At 44.4% G+C, this 26,961-nt stretch overlaps 1 protein-coding gene across 1 annotated transcript in view; it reads right to left on the bottom strand.

Moving 5' to 3' along the window:
- Positions 1 to 26,961, bottom strand: part of ACOX2 (acyl-CoA oxidase 2) — a 208,448-nt gene that overhangs the window by 111,220 nt on the left and 70,267 nt on the right. The window contains exons 2-3 of the mRNA XM_078661505.1: positions 17,426 to 17,588; positions 7,739 to 7,890 (exon numbers count right to left, since the gene is read on the bottom strand). Of these exons, the coding sequence (XP_078517631.1) occupies positions 7,739 to 7,890; positions 17,426 to 17,588 (315 nt within the window). The remainder of the gene's footprint in view (positions 1 to 7,738; positions 7,891 to 17,425; positions 17,589 to 26,961) is intronic.

A 26,961-nucleotide genomic window follows, 5' to 3' on the forward strand; every position in this document is an offset into this window, starting at 1 on the left:
ACGACACTCATCATGTGAAAAGAAGCAGAGCTCATGGGGCAAAAAAACATGCAGACGAGCAGCATCTGTCCATTTCCCATGAATCCGACCAACATTAAATATATTTGAAAACTATATATCCCTGGCTATTGTCCTAGACAGTTGCATTGTGCACATCCTCCTGGTATGTCCTCTTTTATTAGGTCCGGTGTTAGCCAAAACCTACTGTGACAATGTCTACCCGTGAATGAAAAAATAATATTTGGATTTTAACTAATGCTTTTCATATTTTTTGTTTACTTTCGTGAGTCTAGAACTTCCCCAGCCTGAGTACCCTGCAATACCTACGCCACACATGAAGCTTAGTATTACACATCTTTAATCTTGTGCGTGTAACTGCAAACCCAACATTCTAAATCTACCTTTATTACATTCCGCTCTAACTTACGTCATAGCTCTACGGTGTCCATCAGTGGCAAAAATGGATCCGTCACTGATAACTCGCAAGACATTACAGCAAGTGCTCAGCAGATCCTTCAATACAGGTCTCATCTTATGCTCAGATTGTGCTCATAATTTTTTTTTTTACAAAAATGGCGGCTTATGCATATATCAGCATGCATAAACACACCTCTTTTAATGTACTTTACTTTAATACAATTCATTCAAGGAAGGGTGTCAGCCTGTTTGTGCACAAGGTTGGCCATATTTATATGTGTTTTACTGTAGTAAAAACTATTGAAAAGGTGTCCGCCTAAAGCTTGCACATGTCCACATATACAAAGTCACTTTTTGTTTTAAGTAGAAACTTTTTAAAGATTGCCGCCCATGGGTACACCAGCGCACCTACATGTGACCATTTATTATAGTTTTTTTAATAAAATATTATTATAAAAAACATTTCAAGATGGGCGCTCTTGCGGGTGCATGCAAATGCATGGATGGGCATGCATGGCAGACTTTTTCTGATTATTTTCATAAAGTTTATTAAAGTAGAAAACAAGCTTTGACAACCCCAAAGGTTTAGCAGCCAACGCCAGACCTAGTGTTTTTTTAATACTTCTTTTATATTGATTATCCTGGTAATCCAGTGCATCCTGACACCCTTCCCTGGCCCCGTCGATTTCGTAGGTGGTTAATTTGGAGAAAACCTCTCAATTTGCATTATTATTTTTATACAAGCAATGGTGTGTTTTCAGTTGTTCTAACTTCTGGTAGGCACCCTACAAGACGTGTGGAACTCCAGTGTCTTAAATATGTATTTTATATTGCCTGAAATATATCATTCCTATCTCACCTCACTTTTCCTATTCTTATATGCGGATATAAAGACGCTCAAAAAGAGGAGGACTAAAAAAGACACACGAAACCTTCAATGATGCCCCTCAAAAAGTCATCGCCTACGTGTTTCGATGTTGCCTGTATTTCTTCCCTCGTTTTGCTCCATTTTTCAGTCTGGGAATGATCATACTGCCTCTGCAGATCTCTCTTTCTATGAAAACCTAAGTCGTCTCAGCATTTTAAAGCTGGGTCATTTGGTCTTCTGTAGGGATCAGGAATACAGACAGAATGACGGATCAGTGTATTTTCTTATTCATTCTTATTTTCAGTTTCACTGCCAATCGTGCTACATTCAGTAATCCAACCACCTCTTAGCTGGTAAAACCTGAGGCACAAACATAAATCAGGCACGAGGATCTGGTCTACACAGCCACTTAGTTTACTAAAAATCTATCTTGCCCATGTGCTAACTCTTTTGAGAGCATGTGCTAACTCCCGAATTCAGACTTAGGCAGTGCTTTAAATGAGCCGGTACTCACCAGTACGGAGTACCGGCACTTCAAAATGATCGGTGCTTGAGTACTGGAACTTCTCTTTGTCCAAAGAGAGTACCCATACTCTTGGGAATATAAACCAAGCTCCGTGAAATAGGCATTTACAAAAAGAAGCGCAACACAGCTGACAATGTGGGTCCGTTTTCGTGAAGCACTCTGATGGAGTGCTAATCTCCCCTTACAATGTCCTAATTAGCAGCCACCAGTAGGCATTCATGCAGAGCCAGGGAGCTTGCAGGAAGTTTGGGAGGGGCCGACACACACTGTGATTACTGACACAACCTGTGACTCCCAGTCTGCTCTGACCGGAGTCAGACTGGGACAGAAATTAGGCAAAGGCACCAAAATGAACGTGCATTCATCATTGTGGTAACTGTGAGAATGTTACAGTGCTCACTGCTTAGCTTTCTACTCCCTGTTGTAACTGGATGCAGTGTACCTGATCCTCATAACGGGGTGCAGTGGTGGTGGGCTGGAGGAACCTGCGCCAGCCAGGCAGATCTCTTCCACTAAGAGCATTGGCCTCCTGAGATAAAGGCACGGTTCTCCCCTTCTGTGCTGACTTTTATTCTAGTCCCTTTGATTTTATTCACATGTATGTTCCACGTGGAGTCGTCCAGATGCTTCAAAGAAATTTGAACTCCTTTACTTTATTTGCTATTTTCGAAGTTCATTATTGACACATTTGGCCTCTTGGAGAAAAGGTTTCCCTGGTATATTTGATGTACCGCGGGCCTCGGGCTAGGAGCACTGAGTAGAGAACAGGGTGATTCAATATATTGGTTGTTCACTACACATGAAGCTGCTGTTTTTTGTTTGTTCAGCTCGCGTCAGACAAATGTTCTTGGCATTTCCTCGGATTAGGCTTTGTTCGTGGCTCGAGGACACAGATGTGCCTTTTTAAATTAGACGCCACCCTTCGTCCTAGTTCCCAGGGAGTGCAGTTAATCAGAGCCTTCGCTCTGACGTCCTATGTTGAAAGCACAGCCCTGAATGAGGACACTGCTGGGGTGCATTTAATCAAATCCCTTGCTCTGACGTCACTACGTAGACAGCACTGGATGTTGACACTGCTGGGTTGCATTTAATAAGAGCCCTCACTCTGCCGTCACTTCGTTGACCAGGGCTCCTGGGGGGTGCATTTAATCAGGACTCTCCTTAGCTTTTGTTGGAGAGTTTAGTGCAAGAGGCTTCCATATGCAGAATATTCTGGTGCCCTCCAGAACACCAGGCAGCGGCAGATTGAAAGCAAGTGTGAATAATGATGAAACTGTATTAGTAGGCAGCTGAGATCATGCGTGTAGGTAGGTCCTCTAACATCCCGTTTGGTACAGTCTGGTGCCAAAGTGCCCTTTTATTTCTGGTGCTCTGAAGCAGTTTTAAGATCTTCTTAGAGTTTCTTGTTGCTCAAATGGGTGTAATTTCTGAAATTTATAGGTTTCCCTCGTCTTCTCTGCTTGGTTTTGCCTGTGAGAAAGTGTCACTCATAGTCGTTGAATGTCACTCATAATTACACTGAAATTATGAAAATGTCACACATAAGCAATCTGAAACCTTGACAGCTTTCTGCAGTGTGTACTCAGGCGCTGTGGAGTCCATAGCACTGTAGATGTGAGAGCAGGGCTGGCTAACAGGCATATCTCGTGACTCGCGGGAAATCGAAGAGAAGACTTCCTGCTGGCATAGCAGTACTGGGTTGAATGTATGACATTGTTCTGCATTCTGCCCATCAATAGTTCTTTTTGCATAGCAGAATAGGGCAGCAAATGTTTGGATCCAATCTGAGGAGGAAAGTGGTGATAGTGATGCTCTGCACAACCAGTGGGAGTCAAGGTTTAGTAATGTGGGTAGCAGCAAATGTAAGCATTTCTAAAACGCATGTACTGAGTGCCCTGTCTGCGTGCATGAATGCTTCTGTGACCCTGTGCGTGTTCTTGCATGAGTGAGTGTTGTCTGCAGTGTCCAGCATAGCAGATGTATAGTTGCAAGCCCGACAAGCCCTGTATTACCACACTTTGCACTTGAAGCGAATGTGAAAGGGTGCACTTGTAGCAAGTGCAAGGTCACTCTCTCTTCAGTGCAGATCTGCTCTCTCCGCAGTGTTTCAACATAATTGTATTTTGTTTTGTACAGGCCATTTTCTCCTGGGTTAGTGGAGTGGGCTCTGGGAGGGGTAGAGGTGGGTGAAACAACAAATTAACAAGGAGAGCACAATCAGCGTCAAACCTGGAAGTCTGGCCTGGCCTTAAAAGCTCATACAGAAGTCGAGCCCTGAAAACATTACCAGTGAAATAAAAGTGTATTTTTTTCATGTGGAAGCATTTCACCTTGGTGCATAAGCTAATATCACAGCACTGAGAGGAGTTTGTGCTCCCACCGTGAAGACAATGCCATTAGTAATCTAGGAAACAAGTCACTTTTCAGGTGTGCATCATTTATGGGCTATTTTCTTTTCATGAATGAAGCAACATTATACTGTACAAGATGTGATTGTACTGCACACAGCTTGAACTTGAGCATTTGAATATACTATCATATGGGCTAATGAAGAAAAAGGAGGTTGGCAAGATAAAATATTTGTCTGCGATCAGACAATTTGGTCATGTGGGGCAGTTGAGATTGATCCCACAATTTCTGCTTTCACATTGTGCAATTCAGGCTCTAGATGGCTTCATCTTTCTTTCTCTCCTGTATTGCAATTAAGGTTACTATTTTGTCTTATTCTTTGCAAATGAGATTAGAGTTTGGTTAGCAGGCACATGCACTATCACAGTTGTGTTCATTTTTGGCTTGAGGGTGCAAGAGGACCTGGAACTGAGCCAGAGCCAGGCATCCTGGCTCGAGCTTTCAGCAGCTTGCCCGAATCCAGAAGAGGGAATCAGACTTTACAGCAGGTAAGGAGCTTTGAGGCCAAGCTGTGCCACCTGGGAGGGCCTGGGTGATGTCTGCTAAGTGGCAAAGAAATAAGAGGGTTGAGCAAAGTTAAACCTTTCCAAAAAATGTTAAGGAAAATATCTTGTGCAAGTCATATGTGATCTAGGTGGTGCACCGTGAGAATCCCACTTTAAAAATAAATGTACCCTTTTGTACGTATAAGGGAAATGCAATAATCAAATATATACCAGAAATGCTTTTGTATAGTCATCCGCACACCAATTAAATCTCAATCACATTAAATGTGTGCCCCTGGCCGGATCCCATTGACCTGCCCCCATAGCTCCGGCCCAAACCCTGCCACCCTAGTACACATCTCAATTTGGTGAGTAGCTGCACTTATTTTTTCCATTTAAAGCACTGGACTTAGGGGATGTGCAGGAGAGTGCAGCCGTGAAACTGCTGACTAGTCATTTGCTGCATGCAGATAACACCTGACTTTAGAGAGCGGAAGAACCCCCATTATATCTGTTAGGGTTTCCCTAGGTCCTTCCTTGCCACCTCCAAAGAGGCTCCTTTTGGCGCTTTACTAACTCTTTTTACATATGTCTACATCTGTAATGTGGCATAAGGACAAATGGGTTGCTTCAGTTGCATGGATCCCTGTAGCCGCTTCTTTATTATGGAAGTGCCCCAGGAGCACAGAAAGCAGGCACAAACTCCCACTTTGCTTGGGTATCACTTCCATATCCAGCCGCGAGCATCCTTCATACTATAAATGTCAATCCATGGTCTTGGAAGCTGGGGATGTTTCAGTAGTCTTCAATTGATGCATACTATAGACTCAAGCTCCAATATCCTACTTCGGGGTTGTGTACACTGCCACATCTTATACAAAAGTCATATTTTAGTGTTGTTAGTTTGTCATTGCTTGGCACATTTCCATGGAACCATGTTGCATCTTGTATAGCTCTCCCTCTCTTTGAAAGTATAGGTTTTAAGAACCATTGTATGACTGCTGATCACCAGATGAATTTGTGTGACTTGCTTTTTACTTCCATTAGCCTGCTATGCTGGTAGCAACCTCACCAACACCTTGGTGACTGCTGACTCAGCATAGCTGTCTCAGCAGAGCGTTTGGAACCTCCAGGGAGCTCTCTTCTGGGAAACTGAAAGCCCCCTACTTACGAGGAAACGAAATATGAAGCTGAATCTACCGGCTGAATTTTCACCATAATAATCTATACTACTATTATAAAGAGAGAACAGAAACCTTTTGGCAAGGTAAACTTGGGAACCACAGCGCCAATCCACACACCCAATACATTGTTGTAAACCTCAGGGTGGGTAGATGGACATAGGCTGCATAAAATAAAAAAAAACGTAAATTAAAAAATGTAACTTTAAAAACAAAGTAGTCCCCTAAAAGTAGCGCCGGCCTCGACGTAGCGCTGGCCGCGACCTAGCGATTTCCGCAACGTGCGTGATGACGACAGGCGGGGAGAAGCAGTGACTAGAAGCGAAGAGTGGCGGTGAAGTCTGGAGCGCGGGGAAGAGCGGCGGCTCAGGTAAGGCAAAGGCAAAGGCGAGTCGGGAGGCGGTCTGGGCAATGTCGGGGCGGGCGGGGGCCGGGGCGGGAGTGCACCCAAGCCTGAAATGTTGCCCCCAGCCCCCTTCTGCCCCGGGCAACGCTGCCGCAATCCGGAAATGCTGCCCCCATCCCCTTTCTGCCCCAGGCTACGCTGGGGCGGGCTGCTAGTATTACCCCTAAAGAGAAAGAAATTCAGTTGCTGGGTTCAACTCTCTATTTCGTTTCCTCCAAAAAGTAGAGGACTTTGGCTCCCTCTAAATGAGGTTCGAAGTCTTCCGATCTAGTGATTATGGCATGATAAGGATTACCAAGACCAGAAGTACACATTATCCACCAGGAAATTCTAAACCAGAGAGGCAGCACGCCTGCCCAAGTCCTGACATCTGTCCTTCCAACAATACTCCACAAAGATATGAATGTGTGGACTATGTGGAAGTACCGTGTTGTTCAGTGATGTACATCATCATCACGCAATGCAGAGGCCCAGAAACATACTTGGCCCAGTTGGGCAAACATTTGCCTATTATTTGCACCATGTGCTTTCCCATCTTCCACACCTCCCCCAAACCTGCAACCTTTGGGGGTTCCAATTTGCTGTTGATATCCTGCTAGAAATCACCTTGATGAAGATATGCAGATGATAGGAGCGGCGAGCATTTGTCTCCCTATACAAAACAAAGAAGCATGGAATGGGATTCCACATTATTGAACAGGCTGCCTCTACTTCTCCAAATCAAACCAGACAAGCTAATAGTTTTGTTTTAGTAGGAGATTTGTTTCATTGCATGGGCTCAGTAGGTGTTCCCTTTAAAACATTAACAGTCTGTATGATCCAGAACAGATTAAACTTGCAAACCTTAAAGTATTGAAGATAATATACAGGCAATATGTGGACCTGGGAAGGCTGCAAATGTATAAACGTGGCACCTTAAGTTAAAGTGTGACGCTGCATATGGTAAACTTTGAGATCTACTTGGACTCGTTACGGTCCTTTCTCCGTAAGGCGATATTTATGAAGTTTAGTTTTGGCATCTTGCTTCTAGAGAGCTTTATTTCAAACTAGTCCAATTACTCGGGGATTTTTTATTTTAATTTTTGTAAATTTGTAATATTTGCTCTTATTGTTCTATGCGAGGTTTCATTAGGATTTGTGTTTTATGGGTATTTTACCGCAATAAACAGTAAAGGATGATGAAATAGACTTTCCAGATATGGGGTTACCCTTGAAGTATTTTGTATCACAGCTATACAAATATGCAATTTTAGGGAAACCATGTTTTCCCAAACTTGCTCCAGCCCCCTTGCCTTAGAACACGCTTCAAAGTTCAAGTTCGCAGGTTACTATCCCTTAAACATTCATTTATTTATTTAACTGCAATGCTTGCTGGTTGGTCCTTCACACAGTTTGGAAATGTGCATCTTTTGGAAACAGAGTAAAATGAGTTCGGGGTTTGCTTACCATGCCCCAGTTCGGTCTGAGCATAGGTTCCAATGATATGTAAGTTTTTAGCTAATGGAATCCATTTAGCAATCTGCTCATCAGTACCAAGACCCAGGATGCTGTTTATGAATACATTATGAACATTAAACGCCACTTCTCCTCCAAATATCCTGCAAAAAATATGAATGGTAGTTGATTAATGCCACTCTTAATGTAAACATGTGCTCTCAGTATACAACCAAACCCTTAAAATATTATATACCCCAATAATATCATGACACCTCGCCAGAAATTATATTCATCAAGTTGGTGCAAACAACTGATACTATTACAAATCCAAAGTAACACACTTTAATCATCATGTGAAATTAACACATGTAGTTTCCTCTCAATTTATGAACAAAATATATATAATATTTATCAATCTGGTATTGATGAAAAACTACAGTGGGCATGCATATATGTATGGGGATTTTTTTAAGTGCTACTTCTCTCCCATGACTTTAAATCGAACATATCAGACGCTTTTTTCAATCTCAGAACTAAATTAAGGCTACTTCTGATGCTTAATGCTACCTTCTTGTGCCTTGCTGTGGCAGATAGACACGTTTTCTACATTTTCCCACAATAAAAGTACTCGCATGTCATTGGCAGGCAGGAACAAGTCCACTGCAGAAGTTGTGTCCAACATTATGGATGGTGTGAAGTGAAGTGCATATGGCTACCTAATGACCTCTTTGTGCCTCCCCTACCACCTCGCAAGAATAATTTCTTTCTACTGACCAAACACTATGGGGCAGATTGCGATGGATATCATCGGTTTCAATTCAGACCGGCTGATCATGTATCAGCTGCTTGAAATTGAAACCGCCCGTTCATTCCAGCTCAAAGAGCACGTGGGCCAGTTGGAACCAGCTCGTAATCAAGGGGCCACTTTGTATGTGCGGCCTCCTGTTGGGAGTTGAGGTAGCATCTATGGGGCCCCCCTTTTGATGCTCGCGCCACGTGGCAGGCACCTTGAGATGCCTCACACGGGGTGAAGGGATGAACAGTACATACCATTTCCCTATCGGAGCATGTATTACGGCTGGTTTACGAAGCAATCGCAATTTTAGAAATCGCAACATGGTTATGATTCCTAAAATTGCGAAATGCATGATGCATTCAAAATTAGTCAATTGCATTCGCAAACGGCCGAAAATTGCGATTCGCACCGATTGCGAATGCAATTGACTTTGATGCATGTGGGTGTTACCTTCACTGCGAATGGATTCCTTTTTTTAGGGCTCGGGCCTACGTCACCACGAAGTGGGGGCGGAGTTTCCAAGCTCTTATGTATTAGAAAAAAAAAGAATTCTGAAAGGGGTCCGGGCTGCCACATTCCAGAAAGCGCGTGTTTTTTGCGTGTGGTATTTTGCCATGTGCATGGTAATTGGTCCAGGCAAGGCTGTGTTTAAGTAAGGCAGCACGCCATAGGACTTAGGAATTTGTCAATGTCCACTTCCTGCATAAAGTGTTCGGACACGCGCAGAAGAATACATAAATCCTCAATTACCAGCTGTCCGAGGTGCCGGTAATTGAAGGCAGATGGTGCTGGGAGCGTGTGCACTGCTGTGTTTTTTTCCCTTCAGCTCTGTGTGCGCGCATGAACAGCCGGCCAGCAATGTAGAGAATCACATGCATCAGATCTCGTTTTTTTAAACAATTGCGATCGCGAAAGTGATCTCTTTCTGTGCTGCTTGTTTAAACAATTGCGATCGCAAAAGTGATGCTTTCTGTGCTGCTTGTTTAAACAATTGCGATCGCGAAAGTGATGCTTTCTGTGCTGCTTGTTTTTCGTATGTAATCTTGTTCTTCTACGAACTCGATGGTAGCGGAGTATCCCATCCTCACCCTCTAGGTCACTTCATTAATTTTCCACAAGTCTGCCGTGTCTGGTGGCGAGTGCAGATTGGTAGTGCAGAATGCAGAGTGGTAGTGCAGAGTGGTAGTGCAGTTTGGTAGTGCAGAGTGCAGAGTGGTAGTGCAGAGCGGTAGTGCAGAGTGGTAGTGCAGAGTGCAGAGTGGTAGTGCAGATTGGTAGTGCAGAGTGCAGAGTGCACAGTGGTAGTGCAGAGTGGTAGTGCAGAGTGCAGAGTGGTAGTGCAGAGTGGTAGTGCCGAGTGGTAGTGCCGAGTGCAGAGTGGTAGTGCAGAGTGCAGAGTGGTAGTGCAGAGTGCAGAGTGGTAGTGCAGAGTGGTAGTGCAGAGTGCAGAGTGGTAGTGCAGAGTGGTAGTGCAGAGTGGTAGTGCAGAGTGCAGAGTGGTAGTGCAGAGTGCAGAGTGGTAGTGCAGAGTGCAGAGTGGTAGTGCAGAGTGAGAGTGCAGTTTGAGAGTGCGAGTGGTAGTGGTAGTGCAGATTGAGAGTGCAGAGTGCAGATTGGTAGTGCAGATTGGTAGTGCAGAGTGGTAGTGCAGAGTGGTAGTGCAGAGTGGTAGTGCAGAGTGCAGAGTGGTAGTGCATAGTGGTAGTGCAGAGTGCAGAGTGGTAGTGCAGAGTGCAGAGTGGTAGTGCAGAGTGCAGAGTGGTAGTGCAGAGTGGTAGTGCAGAGTGCAGAGTGGTAGTGCAGAGTGCAGAGTGGTAGTGCAGAGTGCAGAGTGGTAGTGCAGAGTGGTAGTGCAGAGTGCAGAGTGGTAGTGCAGAGTGCAGAGTGGTAGTGCAGAGTGCAGAGTGGTAGTGCTAAGTGCAGTGTGGTAGAGCAGAGTGCAGAGTGGTAGTGCAGAGTGAGAGTGCAGTTTGAGAGTGGTAGTGGTAGTGCAGATTGAGAGTGCAGAGTGCAGATTGGTAGTGCGGATTGGTAGTGCAGAGTGGTAGTGCAGAGTGGTAGTGCAGAGTGCAGAGTGGTAGTGTAGAGTGCAGAGTGCAGAGTGGTAGTGCAGAGTGCAGAGTGGTAGTGCAGAGTGGTAGTGCAGAGTGCAGAGTGGTAGTGCAGAGTGGTAGTGCAGAGTGGTAGTGCAGAGTGAGAGTGCGAGTGGTAGTGCAGAGTGGTAGTGCAGAGTGCAGAGTGAGAGTGCAGTTTGGTAGTGCAGAGTGCAGATTGGTAGTGCAGAGTGCAGATTGGCAGTGCAGAGTGCAGAGTGGTATTGCAGAGTGCAGAGTGGTAGTGCAGAGTGGTAGTGCAGAGTGGTAGTGCAGAGTGGTAGTGCAGAGTGGTAGTGCAGAGTGGTAGTGCAGAGTGGTAGTGCAGAGTGGTAGTGCAGAGTGGTAGTGCAGAGTGCAGAGTGGTAGTGCAGAGTGGTAGTGCAGAGTGCAGAGTGGTAGTGCAGAGTGGTAGTGCAGAGTGCAGAGTGGTAGTGCAGAGTGCAGAGTGGTAGTGCAGAGTGCAGAGTGGTAGTGCAGAGTGCATAGTGGTAGTGCAGAGTGGTAGTGCAGACTGGTAGTGCAGAGTGTAGAGTGGTAGTGCAGAGTGGTAGTGCAGAGTGCAGCGTGAGAGTGGTAGTGCTGAGTGCAGATTGGTAGTGCAGAGTGCAGATTGGTAGTGCAGAGTGGTAGTGCAAAGTGCAGAGTGGTAGTGCAGAGTGGTAGTGCAGAGTGGTAGTGCAAAGTGCAGAATGGTAGTGCAGAGTGGTAGTGCAGAGTGGTAGTGCAGAGTGCAGAGTGGTAGTGCAGAGTGGTAGTGCAGAGTGCAGATTGGTAGTGCAGAGCGCAGAGTGGTAGTGCAGAGCGCAGAGTGGTAGTGCAGAGCGAGAGTGCAGAGTGCAGATTGAGAGTGCGAGTGGTAGTGCAGAGTGCAGGGTGGTAGTGCAGAGTGCAGAGTGGTAGTGCAGAGTGAGAGTGCAGAGTGGTAGTGCAGAGTGCAGAGTGGTAGTGCAGAGTGGTAGTGCAGAGTGAGAGTGCAGTTTGAGAGTGCGAGTGGTAGTGGTAGTGCAGATTGAGAGTGCAGAGTGCAGATTGGTAGTGCAGATTGGTAGTGCAGAGTGGTAGTGCAGAGTGCAGAGTGGTAGTGCAGAGTGGTAGTGCAGAGTGAGAGTGGTAGTGCAGAGTGGTAGTGCAGAGTGAGAGTGCAGAGTGCAGTTTGGTAGTGCAGAGTGCAGATTGGTAGTGCAGAGTGCAGATTGGCAGTGCAGAGTGCAGAGTGGTATTGCAGAGTGCAGAGTGGTAGGGCAGAGTGGTAGTGCAGAGTGGTAGTGCAGAGTGGTAGTGCAGAGTGGTAGTGCAGAGTGGTAGTGCAGAGTGGTAGTGCAGAGTGGTAGTGCAGAGTGCAGAGTGGTAGTGCAGAGTGCAGAGTGGTAGTGCAGAGTGCAGAGTGGTAGTGCAGAGTGCAGAGTGGTAGTGCAGAGTGCAGAGTGGTAGTGCAGAGTGCAGAGTGCAGAGTGGTAGTGCAGAGTGCAGAGTGGTAGTGCAGAGTGGTAGTGCAGAGTGCAGAGTGGTAGTGCAGAGTGCAGAGTGGTAGTGCAGAGTGGAGAGTGGTAGTGCAGAGTGGAGAGTGGTAGTGCAGAGTGGTAGTGCAGAGTGGTAGTGCAGAGTGCAGAGTGAGAGTGGTAGTGCTGAGTGCAAATTGGTAGTGCAGAGTGCAGATTGGTAGTGCAGAGTGGTAGTGCAAAGTGCAGAGTGGTAGTGTAGAGTGGTAGTGCAGAGTGGTAGTGCAAAGTGCAGAATGGTAGTGCAGAGTGGTAGTGCAGAGTGCAGAGTGGTAGTGCAGAGTGGTAGTGCAGAGTGGTAGTGCAGAGTGCAGATTGGTAGTGCAGAGCGCAGAGTGGTAGTGCAGAGCGCAGAGTGGTAGTGCAGAGCGCAGAGTGGTAGTGCAGAGCGAGAGTGCAGAGTGCAGATTCAGAGTGCGAGTGGTAGTGCAGAGTGCAGAGTGCAGAGTGGTAGTGCAGAGTGCAGAGTGGTAGTGCAGAGTGGTAGTGCAGAGTGCAGAGTGGTAGTGCAGAGTGCAGAGTGGTAGTGCAGAGTGAGAGTGCAGTTTGAGAGTGCGAGTGGTAGTGGTAGTGCAGATTGAGAGTGCAGAGTGCAGATTGGTAGTGCAGATTGGTAGTGCAGAGTGGTAGTGCAGAGTGCAGAGTGGTAGTGCAGAGTGGTAGTGCAGAGTGCAGAGTGGTAGTGCAGAGTGCAGAGTGGTAGTGCAGAGTGGTAGTGCAGAGTGGTAGTGCAGAGTGCAGAGTGGTAGTGCAGAGTGGTAGTGCAGAGTGCAGCGTGGTAGTGCAGAGTGGTAGTGCAGAGTGCAGAGTGGTAGTGCAGAGTGGTAGTGCAGAGTGCAGAGTGGTAGTGCAGAGTGGTAGTGCAGAGTGGTAGTGCAGAGTGCAGAGTGGTAGTGCAGAGTGCAGTGTGGTAGTGCAGAGTGCAGAGTGGTAGTGCAGAGTGGTAGTGCAGAGTGAGAGTGCAGTTTGAGAGTGCAAGTGGTAGTGGTAGTGCAGATTGAGAGTGCAGAGTGCAGATTGGTAGTGCAGAGTGGTAGTGCAGAGTGGTAGTGCAGAGTGCAGAGTGGTAGTGCAGAGTGCAGAGTGGTAGTGCAGAGTGGTAGTGCAGAGTGCAGAGTGGTAGTGCAGAGTGGTAGTGCAGAGTGAGAGTGCGAGTGGTAGTGCAGAGTGGTAGTGCAGAGTGGTAGTGCAGAGTGCAGAGTGAGAGTGCAGAGTGCAGTTTGGTAGTGCAGAGTGCAGATTGGTAGTGCAGAGTGCAGATTGGCAGTGCAGAGTGCAGAGTGGTATTGCAGAGTGCAGAGTGGTAGTGCAGAGTGGTAGTGCAGAGTGCAGAGTGGTAGTGCAGATTGGTAGTGCAGAGTGGTAGTGCAGAGTGGTAGTGCAGAGTGCAGAGTGGTAGTGCAGAGTGGTAGTGCAGAGTGGTAGTGCAGAGTGCAGAGTGGCAGTGCAGAGTGCAGAGTGGTAGTGCAGAGTGGTAGTGCAGAGTGCAGAGTGGTAGTGCAGAGTGGTAGTGCAGAGTGCAGAGTGGTAGTGCAGAGTGCAGAGTGGTAGTGCAGAGTGGTAGTGCAGAGTGGTAGTGCAGAGTGGTAGTGCAGAGTGCAGAGTGGTAGTGCAGAGTGCAGAGTGGTAGTGCAGAGTGGTAGTGCAGAGTGGTAGTGCAGAGTGCAGAGTGGTAGTGCAGAGTGGTAGTGCAGAGTGCAGCGTGGTAGTGCAGAGTGGTAGTGCAGAGTGGTAGTGCAGAGTGGTAGTGCAGAGTGCAGAGTGGTAGTGCAGAGTGGTAGTGCAGAGTGGTAGTGCAGAGTGCAGAGTGGTAGTGCAGAGTGCAGTGTGGTAGTGCAGAGTGCAGAGTGGTAGTGCAGAGTGGTAGTGCAGAGTGAGAGTGCAGTTTGAGAGTGCAAGTGGTAGTGGTAGTGCAGATTGAGAGTGCAGAGTGCAGATTGGTAGTGCAGAGTGGTAGTGCAGAGTGGTAGTGCAGAGTGCAGAGTGCAGAGTGCAGAGTGGTAGTGCAGAGTGCAGAGTGGTAGTGCAGAGTGGTAGTGCAGAGTGCAGAGTGGTAGTGCAGAGTGGTAGTGCAGAGTGAGAGTGCGAGTGGTAGTGCAGAGTGGTAGTGCAGAGTGGTAGTGCAGAGTGGTAGTGCAGAGTGGTAGTGCAGAGTGCAGTTTGGTAGTGCAGAGTGCAGATTGGTAGTGCAGAGTGCAGATTGGCAGTGCAGAGTGCAGAGTGGTATTGCAGAGTGCAGAGTGGTAGTGCAGAGTGGTAGTGCAGAGTGCAGAGTGGTAGTGCAGATTGGTAGTGCAGAGTGCAGAGTGGTAGTGCAGAGTGGTAGTGCAGAGTGCAGAGTGGTAGTGCAGAGTGGTAGTGCAGAGTGGTAGTGCAGAGTGCAGAGTGGTAGTGCAGAGTGCAGAGTGGCAGTGCAGAGTGCAGAGTGGTAGTGCAGAGTGGTAGTGCAGAGTGGTAGTGCAGAGTGGTAGTGCAGAGTGCAGAGTGGTAGTGCAGAGTGCAGAGTGGTAGTGCAGAGTGGTAGTGCAGAGTGGTAGTGCAGAGTGCAGAGTGGTAGTGCAGAGTGCAGAGTGGTAGTGCAGAGTGCAGAGTGGTAGTGCAGAGTGGTAGTGCAGAGTGGTAGTGCAGAGTGGTAGTGCAGAGTGGTAGTGCGGAGTGCAGAGTGGTAGTGCAGAGTGCAGAGTGAGAGTGGTAGTGCAGAGTGCAGAGTGAGAGTGGTAGTGCTGAGTGCAGATTGGTAGTGCAGAGTGCAGATTGGTAGTGCAGAGTGCAGATTGGTAGTGCAGAGTGGTAGTGCAAAGTGCAGAGTGGTAGTGCAGAGTGGTAGTGCAGAGTGGTAGTGCAAAGTGCAGAGTGGTAGTGCAGAGTGGTAGTACAGAGTGCAGAGTGGTAGGGCAGAGTGCAGAGTGGTAGTGCAGAGTGCAGATTGGTAGTGCAGAGCGCAGAGTGGTAGTGCAGAGCGCAGAGTGGTAGTGCAGAGCGCAGAGTGGTAGTGCAGAGCGCAGAGTGGTAGTGCAGAGCGCAGAGTGGTAGTGCAGAGCCAGAGTGCAGATTGAGAGTGCGAGTGGTAGTGCAGAGTGCAGATTGGTAGTGCAGAGTGCAGATTGGTAGTGCAGAGTGCAGAGTGGTAGTGCAGAGTGGTAGTGCAGAGTGGTAGTGCAGAGTGGTAGTGCAGAGTGGTAGGGCAGAGTGGTAGTGCAGAGTGGTAGTGCAGAGTGGTAGTGCAGAGTGGTAGTGCAGAGTGCAGAGTGGTAGTGCAGAGTGGTAGTGCAGAGTGCAGAGTGGTAGTGCAGAGTGTAGAGTGGTAGTGCAGAGTGCAGAGTGGTAGTGCAGATTGGTAGTGCAGAGTACAGATTGGTAGTGCAGAGTGCAGATTGAGAGTGCAGATTGGTAGTGCAGAGTGCAGAGTGGTAGTGCAGAGTGCCTAAAACACATTGCCATTTACAATGCCATTATCTCTAACTTAAAACAAACCCGAGCCCTAATGCATTCCTAATGCTTGTCTTGTATAGGCAGAATTATAATTGTCTCTTATTTATAGGGTCATGCTATGAGCTTTGAACCTATTACCATCACTTACATACAATTTGTTTGCTACAATGTGCTACCCTTGGAAAATCTAGTGACGGAAGTAATTTCTTTTTCGAACATAGAGGCATAGCTTTTGTGGCTCTAAGACAATAGTGGTAAGCTACCGTATTTACCACAAATACTGCCAATAACAACTAAGAGCCAGACGTAGGTAGGCTATTACCGGTCGGTAACGGCCGAATTTGGCCGTTACTGACCGGTAATAGACTTTTCCTATGTAGGAGGCTTTTTTACCGATTCGGTAAATAACGAATCGGTATTTACCGATTCGGTATTTACCGAATCATCATTTACCGATTCGATATTTACCGAATCGGTAAATGAGATGTAGGCTTAAAGGATTCGTTATTTACCACCAACTATTAGTTGGTGGTAAATAACGAATTCCTATGTAAATGCAAATATGTGCATTTACACCTGTGCCATGTGGCAGACATATATGTGTGCCACATGTGCACACAAGCACTAATCAGGGGTACAGCAGGGTGTCAAAGTGACACCCTGCCACCCTTGACTTTTTCCCAATTTTACCGAATCGGCCTCCAGGCCCATAGGAATGAATGGCAAATACCGAATCGGTAATTACCGATTCGGTAAATACCGAATCTTAACGATTCGGTATTTTTTACCGATTGATTACCTACATTGTATTTACAGATTCGAAAATACCGAATCGGTAAAATTCGGTATTTTCAAATCGGTAAAATAAAATTACCTACATCTAGCCCTTACTCTCCAGGACCTAATGTAGGCCTCACAATGAACAACCACTATCAAAATAGTAAACACTGAATTTCAGTCCAATTAAAACAAGTTGATGTTAATAATAAAATCAAATGGAAATAGGTCACTGGTCCATTCCATTTAATTTAAATCCATTCTCATAGTAGGGTCACAAAATTATCAATGCATCTCTTAGTCCTAGCACCCACTTTATTCAGACGTTGGGTCCTCATGTACAAAATACATACATTGTCACAAAAGTTTCATGTCGCAAAAACACAGGCTTTGTGTCTTCAAAAATATGTTTCCCTATGTACAGAACAACTTTGCGAACCAGAAGAGTTATTCAGACTTGCGAAACGGTTTTACGGCACTTTCTGAATCCCAGTTAGGATCAGTGTAAAAGGGATGTCTCCCTCCAATTTGTGAGTTGCAATCGGATAGATCAATGGTTTGTAAATGTCACTGTGGCTGTAAACCACTGATCAGTTACCCACCCAGAGTTAATGTATCAAAGCACAATTTGAGTATGAAGACGTACATGCAGATGTGGTTGTCGAATAAAAGATAATATACACTGGAGGCAGCAAAAAGTAAGATAAAAATGGTTAGCAGGACACTACATTGCAAGGACAGAATGGAGGTATATTTGGGTAGGTCTTGAAAGAACTGGGGCCAAAAAAAAAACACTTATAAAAAAAGAACACACTCACAAACCAATTTGCAACCCTTTGAAAGGAGTTGAATTTAGCCGAAGGGCATGGTTTGAGGGCGGAAGAAGACAACACATTAAAGTAGATAGTAAAATAGTCAAAAATGTTTTATAAAAAACATTGAGGGCGATGGTGCATTGTGCTTAGCCTGCATTAACACCACTTACACTTACAAGGAAGACGTGCAAGATTGCTGCACAACCTTGAGTAGAATTTAAGACAATTTCAGGTGCTGTATAATTTCAACTATTCTGAACGTAAATCGTAAAATTAATCACCTGTATATAAATTTCTGTTCGGGTCCATTTTCTTGCCAACCCATCTGCTCCATTTTCTTCCGGAAGTTTATGGTCCTCTTAATAGTTCCTTCATATCTTTCCTTTAGGGTCTGAAAGTAGATGTCCTGTCGACTGAACACAGGATCACTGTGAACTGTAGCTTCTAAAAAACAAAAAATAAATACACAATTTGCACAATTTCATCTATCAAAGAAAAATATGCAGATTTCCAAATGTGCCAGCAGGGTAAATGCTAGTACAGATTTGAGGTTATATTTTACATTCAGCCATTTGGATTATTGTACAGTTTTTAAAGAATTGTTTTTTTACATTTATAGTAAAAAAAAAAAAAAAGGAAACCAAAGTACCAACAAATATTTGTTAAAAGGTAGGGATTAGAGGGTAGCTGCTTCTCATCAATTAACATATTAATATTGCAACAAAAATTTTTTGGAAGACGTTATCAATATATGAAGCTTTAGAAAAACTGTAGATAGTCATTACTATCTCAACTCCTTCACAGTGAAAATGTATATCAAGTGGGTATGTGGTTATTTTTGTCTTAACCTTTCAGTCATGGGAGTGTATTTTTCGTTAATGTAAACAGCCTGTTTAGTTACGTAGGTATTAGTTTTGAAGGCAAAAAAATTCAAAAGTTTTACTTTACAAGTTAAAGGCCCAACCGCAACTATAGTGAACTTGGTCTCCACAAGGGTGAATTGTAAATCTCCAGGGAGTGGTAGGGGAACAAGGGATCATTCGGATCGCTAGGCATCCTTGCATAAATTTAGTGAAGCGTTCCTCCCAGACTGCCTGGTTTAGTTAACAGTCGATATGAGGTTCGGAGAGAGCACTCCTGTGGGCTATGATTTTCCAAAATAGTCAATTGTCACCAAGCCTGAGTGCCACTACAAGGTCACTCCAATCAGAGTTGTCCCAGTTGCGTTGCATTAGTGTTTTCTTGTAATGGGCTCTAGCTTTTGGAACCTCAGCAGGGGCTTTCGCTTTGAGTGCGTTCATAGCCTTGCTACAGTCCCTAGTATGCCAGGCATTCGAGATGGAACCAGGGTTCTCATTTGAAAAGGGACTTCCTCCAGATGGGTTTTTACAAGACCATTTTTAGTGAGTCAGACAGTTTAGTATGAACATCAACAATAGGAATCTCGGAGGGGGAAAGATGACAAAGAGGAGATAGGACTGCACCTAATACTTTATAGATATCTATTAAAATCTAAATATTCCCCAAGATAGATGGCCATTTAATAGACCTACGGTTATTACTCAGGTTAGGCGCCTCGGCTAGATTTTGTGGGGGTGCAGTATATATTGATTGGCTTCCCTGAAAGCGCTAAGTGTAGAGGATAGTGCTCTCCATCCTTCTTGTCGTTAAGAGTGAAGTTTATCAGTTTGTCCCACATAGAAACAGAAATCAATATGTAGTCAATTTTAGATCTAGACGTTGGCAGACTGTTTTTGTCCTATATGGATCTACCATTGCATGCCCAGAGCCCATTTCAGATAGCAAAATGGCTAGTTACGAGGCTGCTGTTTCTAACTGGACATATGAACTAGAGATAACGGAGGGTATACCCCAACTCTCATCTTCTTCTTCCATGACCAAGTCAAGTTTATGTAAGTCATGTTCATGTCTTCCCCAATAAGGATCATGCCTTTAGATTTGATTAAACTAATGAAATGCCCCAAAGTGGATAAGGTATGAGATTCCAAATTCCTGCATCTAGGCCCAAGATAAACATTAAAACAATACAGACTAACTCTCGTTTTAGTTTAATTTTCATCCCTGACAATACTGGTGAGTCGATACTCAATTGTTGTATGCAAAGATTTAGATATCGTGGAGGCAATCAAAAGGCTATGATCCAATTGTGGCCTCTTCTGGGCAAAGGTCAATTAGGCAGAAGTTTCCTTTCTTCCCTTGATTACACATACGTGTAGTTGGCTGCACTATTCCCTAAATAGGGACAGGAGGCAGCGCCTTCTGTGCTTTCTGAGAGTGAAAGAACCGGAGAGGGCTAACTGACCTGAGTTTGATGAAAGTAACCCATTTGCAGAATGACAATTCCTGCAGGGGAGCTTTGGACCTAGGATCCCTATGCTATAGAATTTCGAAGTGGCTGGATGTGCCCTGCTTAAAGACTACGTACAGACTCTGCATTAGAAGGAAAAAGGCAGTTGGGCTGATCCCATGTGATGGGAATCATAAGGAAAGACAATACCATATTCTTTCTCATGATGCCGTAAGAAGCCCTAAATACCACTGCAGAGTAAGGCTTTAAAGACAACTCATGTGAAAAAACAACACTATAAGAACGTACCAAATAGCTGGAAGAGCTGCGCTACACAGAATCGATACATATATGCACACTCGCCTTGTTTGTTAACAAGTAAAGAGCTGACTCCAATAAGTTTAGTTACTATTTACAGTCCCAAAATCCCACCCTCACGGACTGTAGGATTAGATCAGTTAAAGCATGTTGGTGTACTTGGTGTTCATGTTAGATGGAGTACTTACAAAAGGTGCTATCGCAAAGGGCTAGTGAGGATGTGTTCACAGTACTCACAGGATCAGGAAGTTAGATGCGTCTCTCACCAGATGACTACCCAGGCCAGTCAGTTCAGCTGGAAAGGCCCGCACAGCCACAGAAATATCTTTAAGAAATGGTCCAAAGCCCCAGAGGGATGGTAGTGGTAGGTATAGTGCTGTGAGAGCAAGGTGCAGTATCAACCCTTGATTATCAGTTTGTCTGCACACTTCAGTACCAGAAATCGTCTCCAGTGTTTGTATAGACCTTGTGCAAACACTGGAGGGGAACTTTCCTTACCATCTGTGGCTTGTGCTCATTACACAGAGTCTATGTACAGTCATAAGGGTGTGCTAGGTGGAAGTTTAATACTTTGTATATTGCTCAATTTGACTATCTAGTGATTACAATAGGTTGTGTGCTTCTAGGAGAGATAAAACTCACAAACATGGGTCATAAACCTACATAAGTCTTAGCTTGGCACCCTAGGCAAAATCACTGAGCAGATAGTTTTGAACCTCAATCTTTCAACTAGCATAACGCAGTGATGAGCCTATGTAAAAACACCGTAGGAATTAGTGCATTATAAAATTTAAAACTGTTCTAAGTACATCTTGAAATCCTATATGGATTCTAAAACTAAAGGATAACAATGCCCCGGTACATCTTCTGACTCTCCTGAATCTCCCAGCCCACAGATAATCCCAGTGAGTAGTAGAAAAAAGAGTTAAATGAGAGTGCAGTTACTCTGAACAGCAGCTGTTAGCAAGCTGGATAATTCTTGGACCAGAAGACACTTGTTGCTCCAGGTTAATACTGGACCGGTACCATCAATCCACATGAATCTAAAACCTTACATCTGCTTTGACTACTACATCACCACGACTTTCATAGGCCCCTTTACATTGTCACACTAGTCTAGTACAACTGTATAGTTAAAATGTATTTTATCTTCGCATCAACATTACTACTTTCCTAATGGATGAACATCTCCGCTTCTCCTACAAGTAACCATCAACCCAAAATCTAACCCTACCTACTTATGTGCTGTGGTACAGCTCTGCAGATGGGCACTCCAGATTTCTTGATGTTTCTCTGCAAATGGCTTATGTTGTAAAGTTGCTTTAGTGTTGGATGGTGCAGACAGTACAGGAGGAACAGTAACCGAGCGACAAATCTCTGAGATTATGGCTTCTCCCTCCCCTCATAAGAGGTTAAAGTTGCTCGAAAATATTGACAGTACAACATGTGTGGCACATATTGAATAGTAATTTTGACAAACAGGGGCAGCCCTATTACCTGAACCTGGGCCAGAGTAAAGACTAGAATCCTAACAATGGTTCAAGTACTGCATTACACAAAATACAAACTTTAAAAAATCAAACAGGAAAAATTATTACTACATCACATGAAAAACGATACCACTACACAATAACAAATTCTATACAAAGATAATAATAAATAGTCACAAAACAGTGGGGCTCACAAAGTTACACACAAACCACATTACAAAAGGGAATGACGGTGTAAACAAAAACAGTGGCTGAGGAACCCTTATACATAGAGACTGTTATAACATAACACAGAAACAAAAGTAGCAAAAGATGCTTCCTCTTCAGTAGAAGCCACAGATGGGCGTCAGCGGTATTTCGGCCAGGCTAAAATTGCATGGCCATCATCAGGACAAACAGTACTTATTGACAGAGCATCCAACAGTGAGATCAGGAACAAATAATTATATAAAGGGGTATAAAAAAAAGATTGAAAACTTATTGAAACATTGACACTAATAACATCAGCATAGCAAAAGACCAAACAATCCGTTTTTTGATTTGTTAAGTTTGTATTTTGTGTAATGCAGTACTTGAAACCATTTTAGGATTCTAGTCAGCACATAATGAATAGAAAACATCCCCACTAAACTCCATTGGGCAAATTTTACCTTTTTTTTAAGCGTGTTTTTAGACATGGTACACTAGTCATTTTAAGCACACTGTTTTCACCTGTCGCTGCTGCTTACTGGCGTGCTTGCTAAGGGAGTAGGACACAAGGGTGGAGGAGGTGCTGCAAGATAAAAAAAAAACTGTCACCTCTCCTCTGATTGGTCACGTGCTCCCCACAGAAAGTCCATCACCAGAATTTAAATATTTTGCAAGTAACTCACTTTTGTCAATGCATGTTAATTTGATTGTTCTCCCTATCTTTATGGCCTATGATACACTTTAAACAAGCATTTGCAATGCATAAGGTCTCGCATTAGGAAAGTTTGAGCTATTGGTATTGTAAATGACACATTTCTTATATATGTGTTGGTTTTCAAAATAGCAAAAATAATAGCTTTGTCATTTACAATGCCAATAGTTATAACTTGTGACACCTATAGCATTTGTAATGCAATATGTGTTGTATTCACGTGACTTAGATGTATTGATATTACAAATAACAATGGCTTTGAATTTTTTTAATAATTAATACTTAAATAAAAGTTATTGTAATTTACAATGGCAATAGCTTAAACTTTTGTAAATAACTTTTGTGAAGAATATGTTCAGTGTATTTTATTGTGACGAAAATCCAAGAACAGAAGTGAAATACTAACCTCTTTTTGTGACATTTGTAATAAAGCTTGAAACATTGAGAGATCATATTTGACCCAGTTGTTGGTAAATGGTTGCACAGATTGATGCTGTGGTGGGGCTGAGAGATGTTGTGGTGGCGACTAGTGATGCTGTGGCATTCAATGATCCTGTGGTAGCGCATAGTGATGTTGTTGTGCCCCTTAGTAATGCTGTGGTGGTGCTGAGTGATGCTGTGGTGATGCGATAGATAGAGTGAGTGGGATAGATAGATAGAGTGAGGGCGATAGATAGATAGAGGGAGGGCGATAGATAGAGGGCGATAGAGAGATTGAGTGAGCGAGATAGATAGATAGATAGATAGATAGGAGTGAGGGCGATAGATAGCTAGACAGATAGATAGAGTGATGGCGATCAGTATCTAAATAAATAGATAGAATGAGGGCGATAGATCGATAGAAAGATAGATAGAGTGAGGGCGATAGATAGATAGAGTGAGGGCGATAGATAGAGTGAGGGCGATAGATAGAGTGAGGGCGATAGATAGAGTGAGGGCGATAAGATAGAGTGAAGGCGATAGATAGAGTGAGGGCGATTAGATAGAGTGAGGCCGATAGATAGATAGAGTGAGGGCGATAGATAGACAGATAGAGTGAGGGCGATTAGATAGATAGACTGAGGCCGATAGATAGAGTGAGGGCGATAGATAGACAGAGTGAGGGCGATAGATAGATAGATAGTTGTGTGTGTGGTTGTGTGTGTGGTTGTGGTTATGTGTGTGTGGTTGTGTGTGTGGTTGTGGTTATGTGTGCGTGGTTGTGTGTGTGTGGTTGTGGTTGTGGTTATGTGTGCGTGGTTGTGTGTGTGTGGTTGTGTGTGTGTGGTTGTGTGTGTTATGCTTTGTTTTTCTATGTTATGTTATGCTATGTTTTGTTGTGTTTGGTATGTTATGTTTTGCTAGGCTATGATATGTTTTGTTTTGTTATGTTATGCTATGTTTTGTTATGCTATGCAATGTATTGTTTTGCTATTCTATGCTTTGTTTTGTTATGCTATGCTATGTTTTTTTGCTATCCTATGCTTAGTTTTGTTATGCTATGCAATGCTTTGTTGTGTTTGTTATGCTATGCTTTGTTATGCTATGCTATGTTGTGTTGTGTTGTGTTTTGCTATGCTATGCTTTGTTTTGTTATGCTATGTTTTGTTATGCTATGTTTTGTTATGCTATGTTTTGTTATGCTATGCTTTGTTATGCTTTGTTATGCTATGCTATGTTTTGCTATGCTATGCTTTGTTTTGCTATGCTGTTTTGTTGTGTTTGATATGCTATGTTTTGCTATGCTATTATATGTTTTGCTATGCTATGTTTTGTTATGCCATGTTTTGTTATGCCATGTTTTGTTATGCCATGTTTTGTTATGCCATGTTTTGTTATGCCATGTTTTGTTATGCCATGTTTTGTTATGCCATGTTTTGTTATGCCATGTTTTGTTATGCCATGTTTTGTTAGGCTATGTTTTGTTTTGCTATCCTATGCTTTGTTTTGTTATGCTATGCTCTGTTTAGTTTTGCTATCCTATGCTATGTTGTGTTTTGTTATGCTATGCTATGCTATGTTTTGTTATGCTATGCTATGCTATGTTTTGTTATGCTATGTTTTGTTATGCTATGTTTTGTTATGCTATACTATGTTTTGTTATGCTATGCTATGCTTTGTTATGCTTTGTTATGCTATGCTATGTTTTGCTATGCTATGCTTTGTTTTACTATGCTATGTTTTGTTGTGTTTGATATGCTATGTTTTGCTATGCTATTATATGTTTTGCTATGCTATGTTTTGTTATGCCATGTTTTGTTATGCCACGTTTTGTTATGCCATGTTTTGTTATGCCATGTTTTGTTATGCCATGTTTTGTTATGCCATGTTTTGTTATGCCATGTTTTGTTATGCCATGTTTTGTTATGCCATGTTTTGTTATGCCATGTTTTGTTTTGCTATGTTTTGTTTTGCTATCCTATGCTTTGTTTTGTTATGCTATGCTCTGTTTAGTTTTGCTATCCTATGCTATGTTGTGTTTTGTTATGCTATGCTATGTTGTGTTTTGTTATGCTATGCTATGGTGTGTTTTGTTATGCTATGCGATGTGTTTTGTTATGCTATGCTATGTTGAGTTTTGTTATGCTATGCTATGTTGTGTTTTGTTATGCTATGCTATGTTTTGTTATGCTATGCTATGTTTTGTTGTGTTTTGTTATGCTATTTTTTGTTATGCTATGTTTTGTTGTGCTTTATTACGCTATGCTTGGTTATGCTGTGCTTGGTTATGCTGTGCTTGGTTATGCTGTGCTTGGTTATGCTGTGCTTGGTTATGCTGTGCTTGGTTGTGCTGTGCTTGGTTGTGCTGTGCTTGGTTGTGCTGTGCTTGGTTGTGCTGTGCTTGGTTGTGCTGTGCTTGGCTGTGCTGTGCTTGGTTGTGCTGTGCTTGGTTGTGCTGTGCTGTGTTTTGCTGTGCTGTGTTTTGCTGTGCTGTGTTTTGCTGTGCTGTGTTTTGCTGTGCTGTGTTTTGCTGTGCTGTGCTGTGTTGTGCTGTGCTGTGTTTTGCTGTGCTGTTTTGCTGTGCTGTGCTGTGTTTTGATGTGCTGTGTTTTGCTGTGCTGTGTTTTGCTGTGCTGTGTTTTGCTGTGCTGTGCTGTGTTTTGCTGTGCTGTGTTTTGCTGTGCTGTGCTTTGCTGTGCTGTGCTTTGCTGTGCTTTGCTGTGCTGTGTTTTGCTGTGCTGTGTTTTGCTGTGCTGTGTTTTGCTGTGCTGTGTTTTGCTGTGTTTTGCTGTGCTGTGTTGTGCTGTGCTGTGCTGTGTTGTGTTGTGTTTTGCTGTGCTGTGTTTTGCTGTGCTGTGCTGTGTTTTGCTGTGCTGTGTTTTGCTGTGCTGTGTTTTGCTGTGCTGTGTTTTGCTATGCTGTGCTGTGCTGTGTTTTGCTGTGCTGTGCTGTGTTGTGCTGTGTTTTGCTGTGTTGTGCTGTGCTGTGCTGTGCTGTGTTGTGCTGTGTTTTGCTGTGCTGTGTTTTGCTGTGCTGTGCTGTGTTTTGCTGTGCTGTGCTTTGCTGTGCTGTGTTTTGCTGTGTTGTGCTGTGCTGTGCTGTGCTGTGCTGTGTTGTGTTGTGCTGTGTTGTGTTGTGCTGTGTTTTGCTGTGCTGTGCTGTGTTGTGCTGTGCTGTGCTGTGTTGTGCTGTGTTGTGTTGTGCTGTGTTTTGCTGTGCTGTGCTGTGTTGTGCTGTGCTGTGTTTTGCTGTGCTGTGTTGTGTTTTGCTGTGTTTTGCTGTGCTGTAATGTCCTGTGCTGTACTGTCCTGTGATGTGCTGTGCTGTGCTGTGTTTTGCTGTGCTGTGTTGTGTTGTGTTGTGCTGTGTTGTGTTTTGCTGTGCTGTGTTTTGCTGTGCTGTGTTTTGCTGTGCTGTGTTTTGCTGTGCTGTGCTGTGTTGTGCTGTGCTGTGTTGTGCTGTGTTGTGTTTTGCTGTGCTGTGCTTTGCTGTGTTTTGCTGTGCTGTCCTGTGCTGTGCTGTGTTGTGCTGTGTTTTGCTGTGCTGTGCTGTGTTGTGCTGTGATGTTTTGCTGTGCTGTGCTGTGCTGTGCTGTGTTTTGCTGTGCTGTGCTGTGTTGTGCTGTGTTTTTCTGTGCTGTGTTGTGTTTTGCTGTGCTGTGTTGTGTTTTGCTGTGCTGTGTTGTGTTGTGTTTTGCTGTGCTGGTAAGGGTATGTGAGGGTGTGTGTGAGGGGGTGTGAAGGTGAGGGTGTGAGGGTGAGGAGGTGTGTGAGGGTGAGGAGGTGTGTGAGGGGTGAGGGGGTGAGGGCGTGAGGGTGAGTGTCTCCAATGAATGTCACTGCTTGGCCTTCTTTGAAAATGTTCAATGCTGCAAATAGAGCATGCCGCCCTAATTATCACAGCATGAGGCCCCAAAGATATAATTATCACAGCATGCAGAGAGCCGCCCCACGCTGCTGGAGCACTCAACTGCACATTAATTATAGTTGAGTGCTCCAGCAGCCTGGGGCGCCTGTTGACATGCTGTGATAAGTGGGTCTCATGCTGTGATAATTGTTGCGGCGCCTGAGGAAGTGGAGACTCCTGCTGGGATAATTGGTCTTGTGGCCCTCAGGAAGTAGAGTTTCATGCTGGGATAATTGGTCTGGCGGGCTTGCAGCGCCTGAGAACGTGCACAAGCTGCTCAACCTTGAAGCGCGTTCACAGACCTGGGTCGGCTCGTGCCCAGGTCTGTATCGGGCTCGTTCACAGCTGTTACTCCCTTGACAGGGAGGAAGGTGACTATAGTCTCGCTGGCGGGAGCGCTTCGCGCTCCAACGCCAGCTCGACCTAAAAAACAGGGTTCCCCAGTGGTTGACAGGCACTCCACTTTCCAACGCG

Source organism: Lissotriton helveticus, chromosome 9 (assembly GCF_964261635.1).
Source record: "Lissotriton helveticus chromosome 9, aLisHel1.1, whole genome shotgun sequence".
Classification (NCBI taxonomy): Eukaryota; Metazoa; Chordata; class Amphibia; order Caudata; family Salamandridae; genus Lissotriton; species Lissotriton helveticus.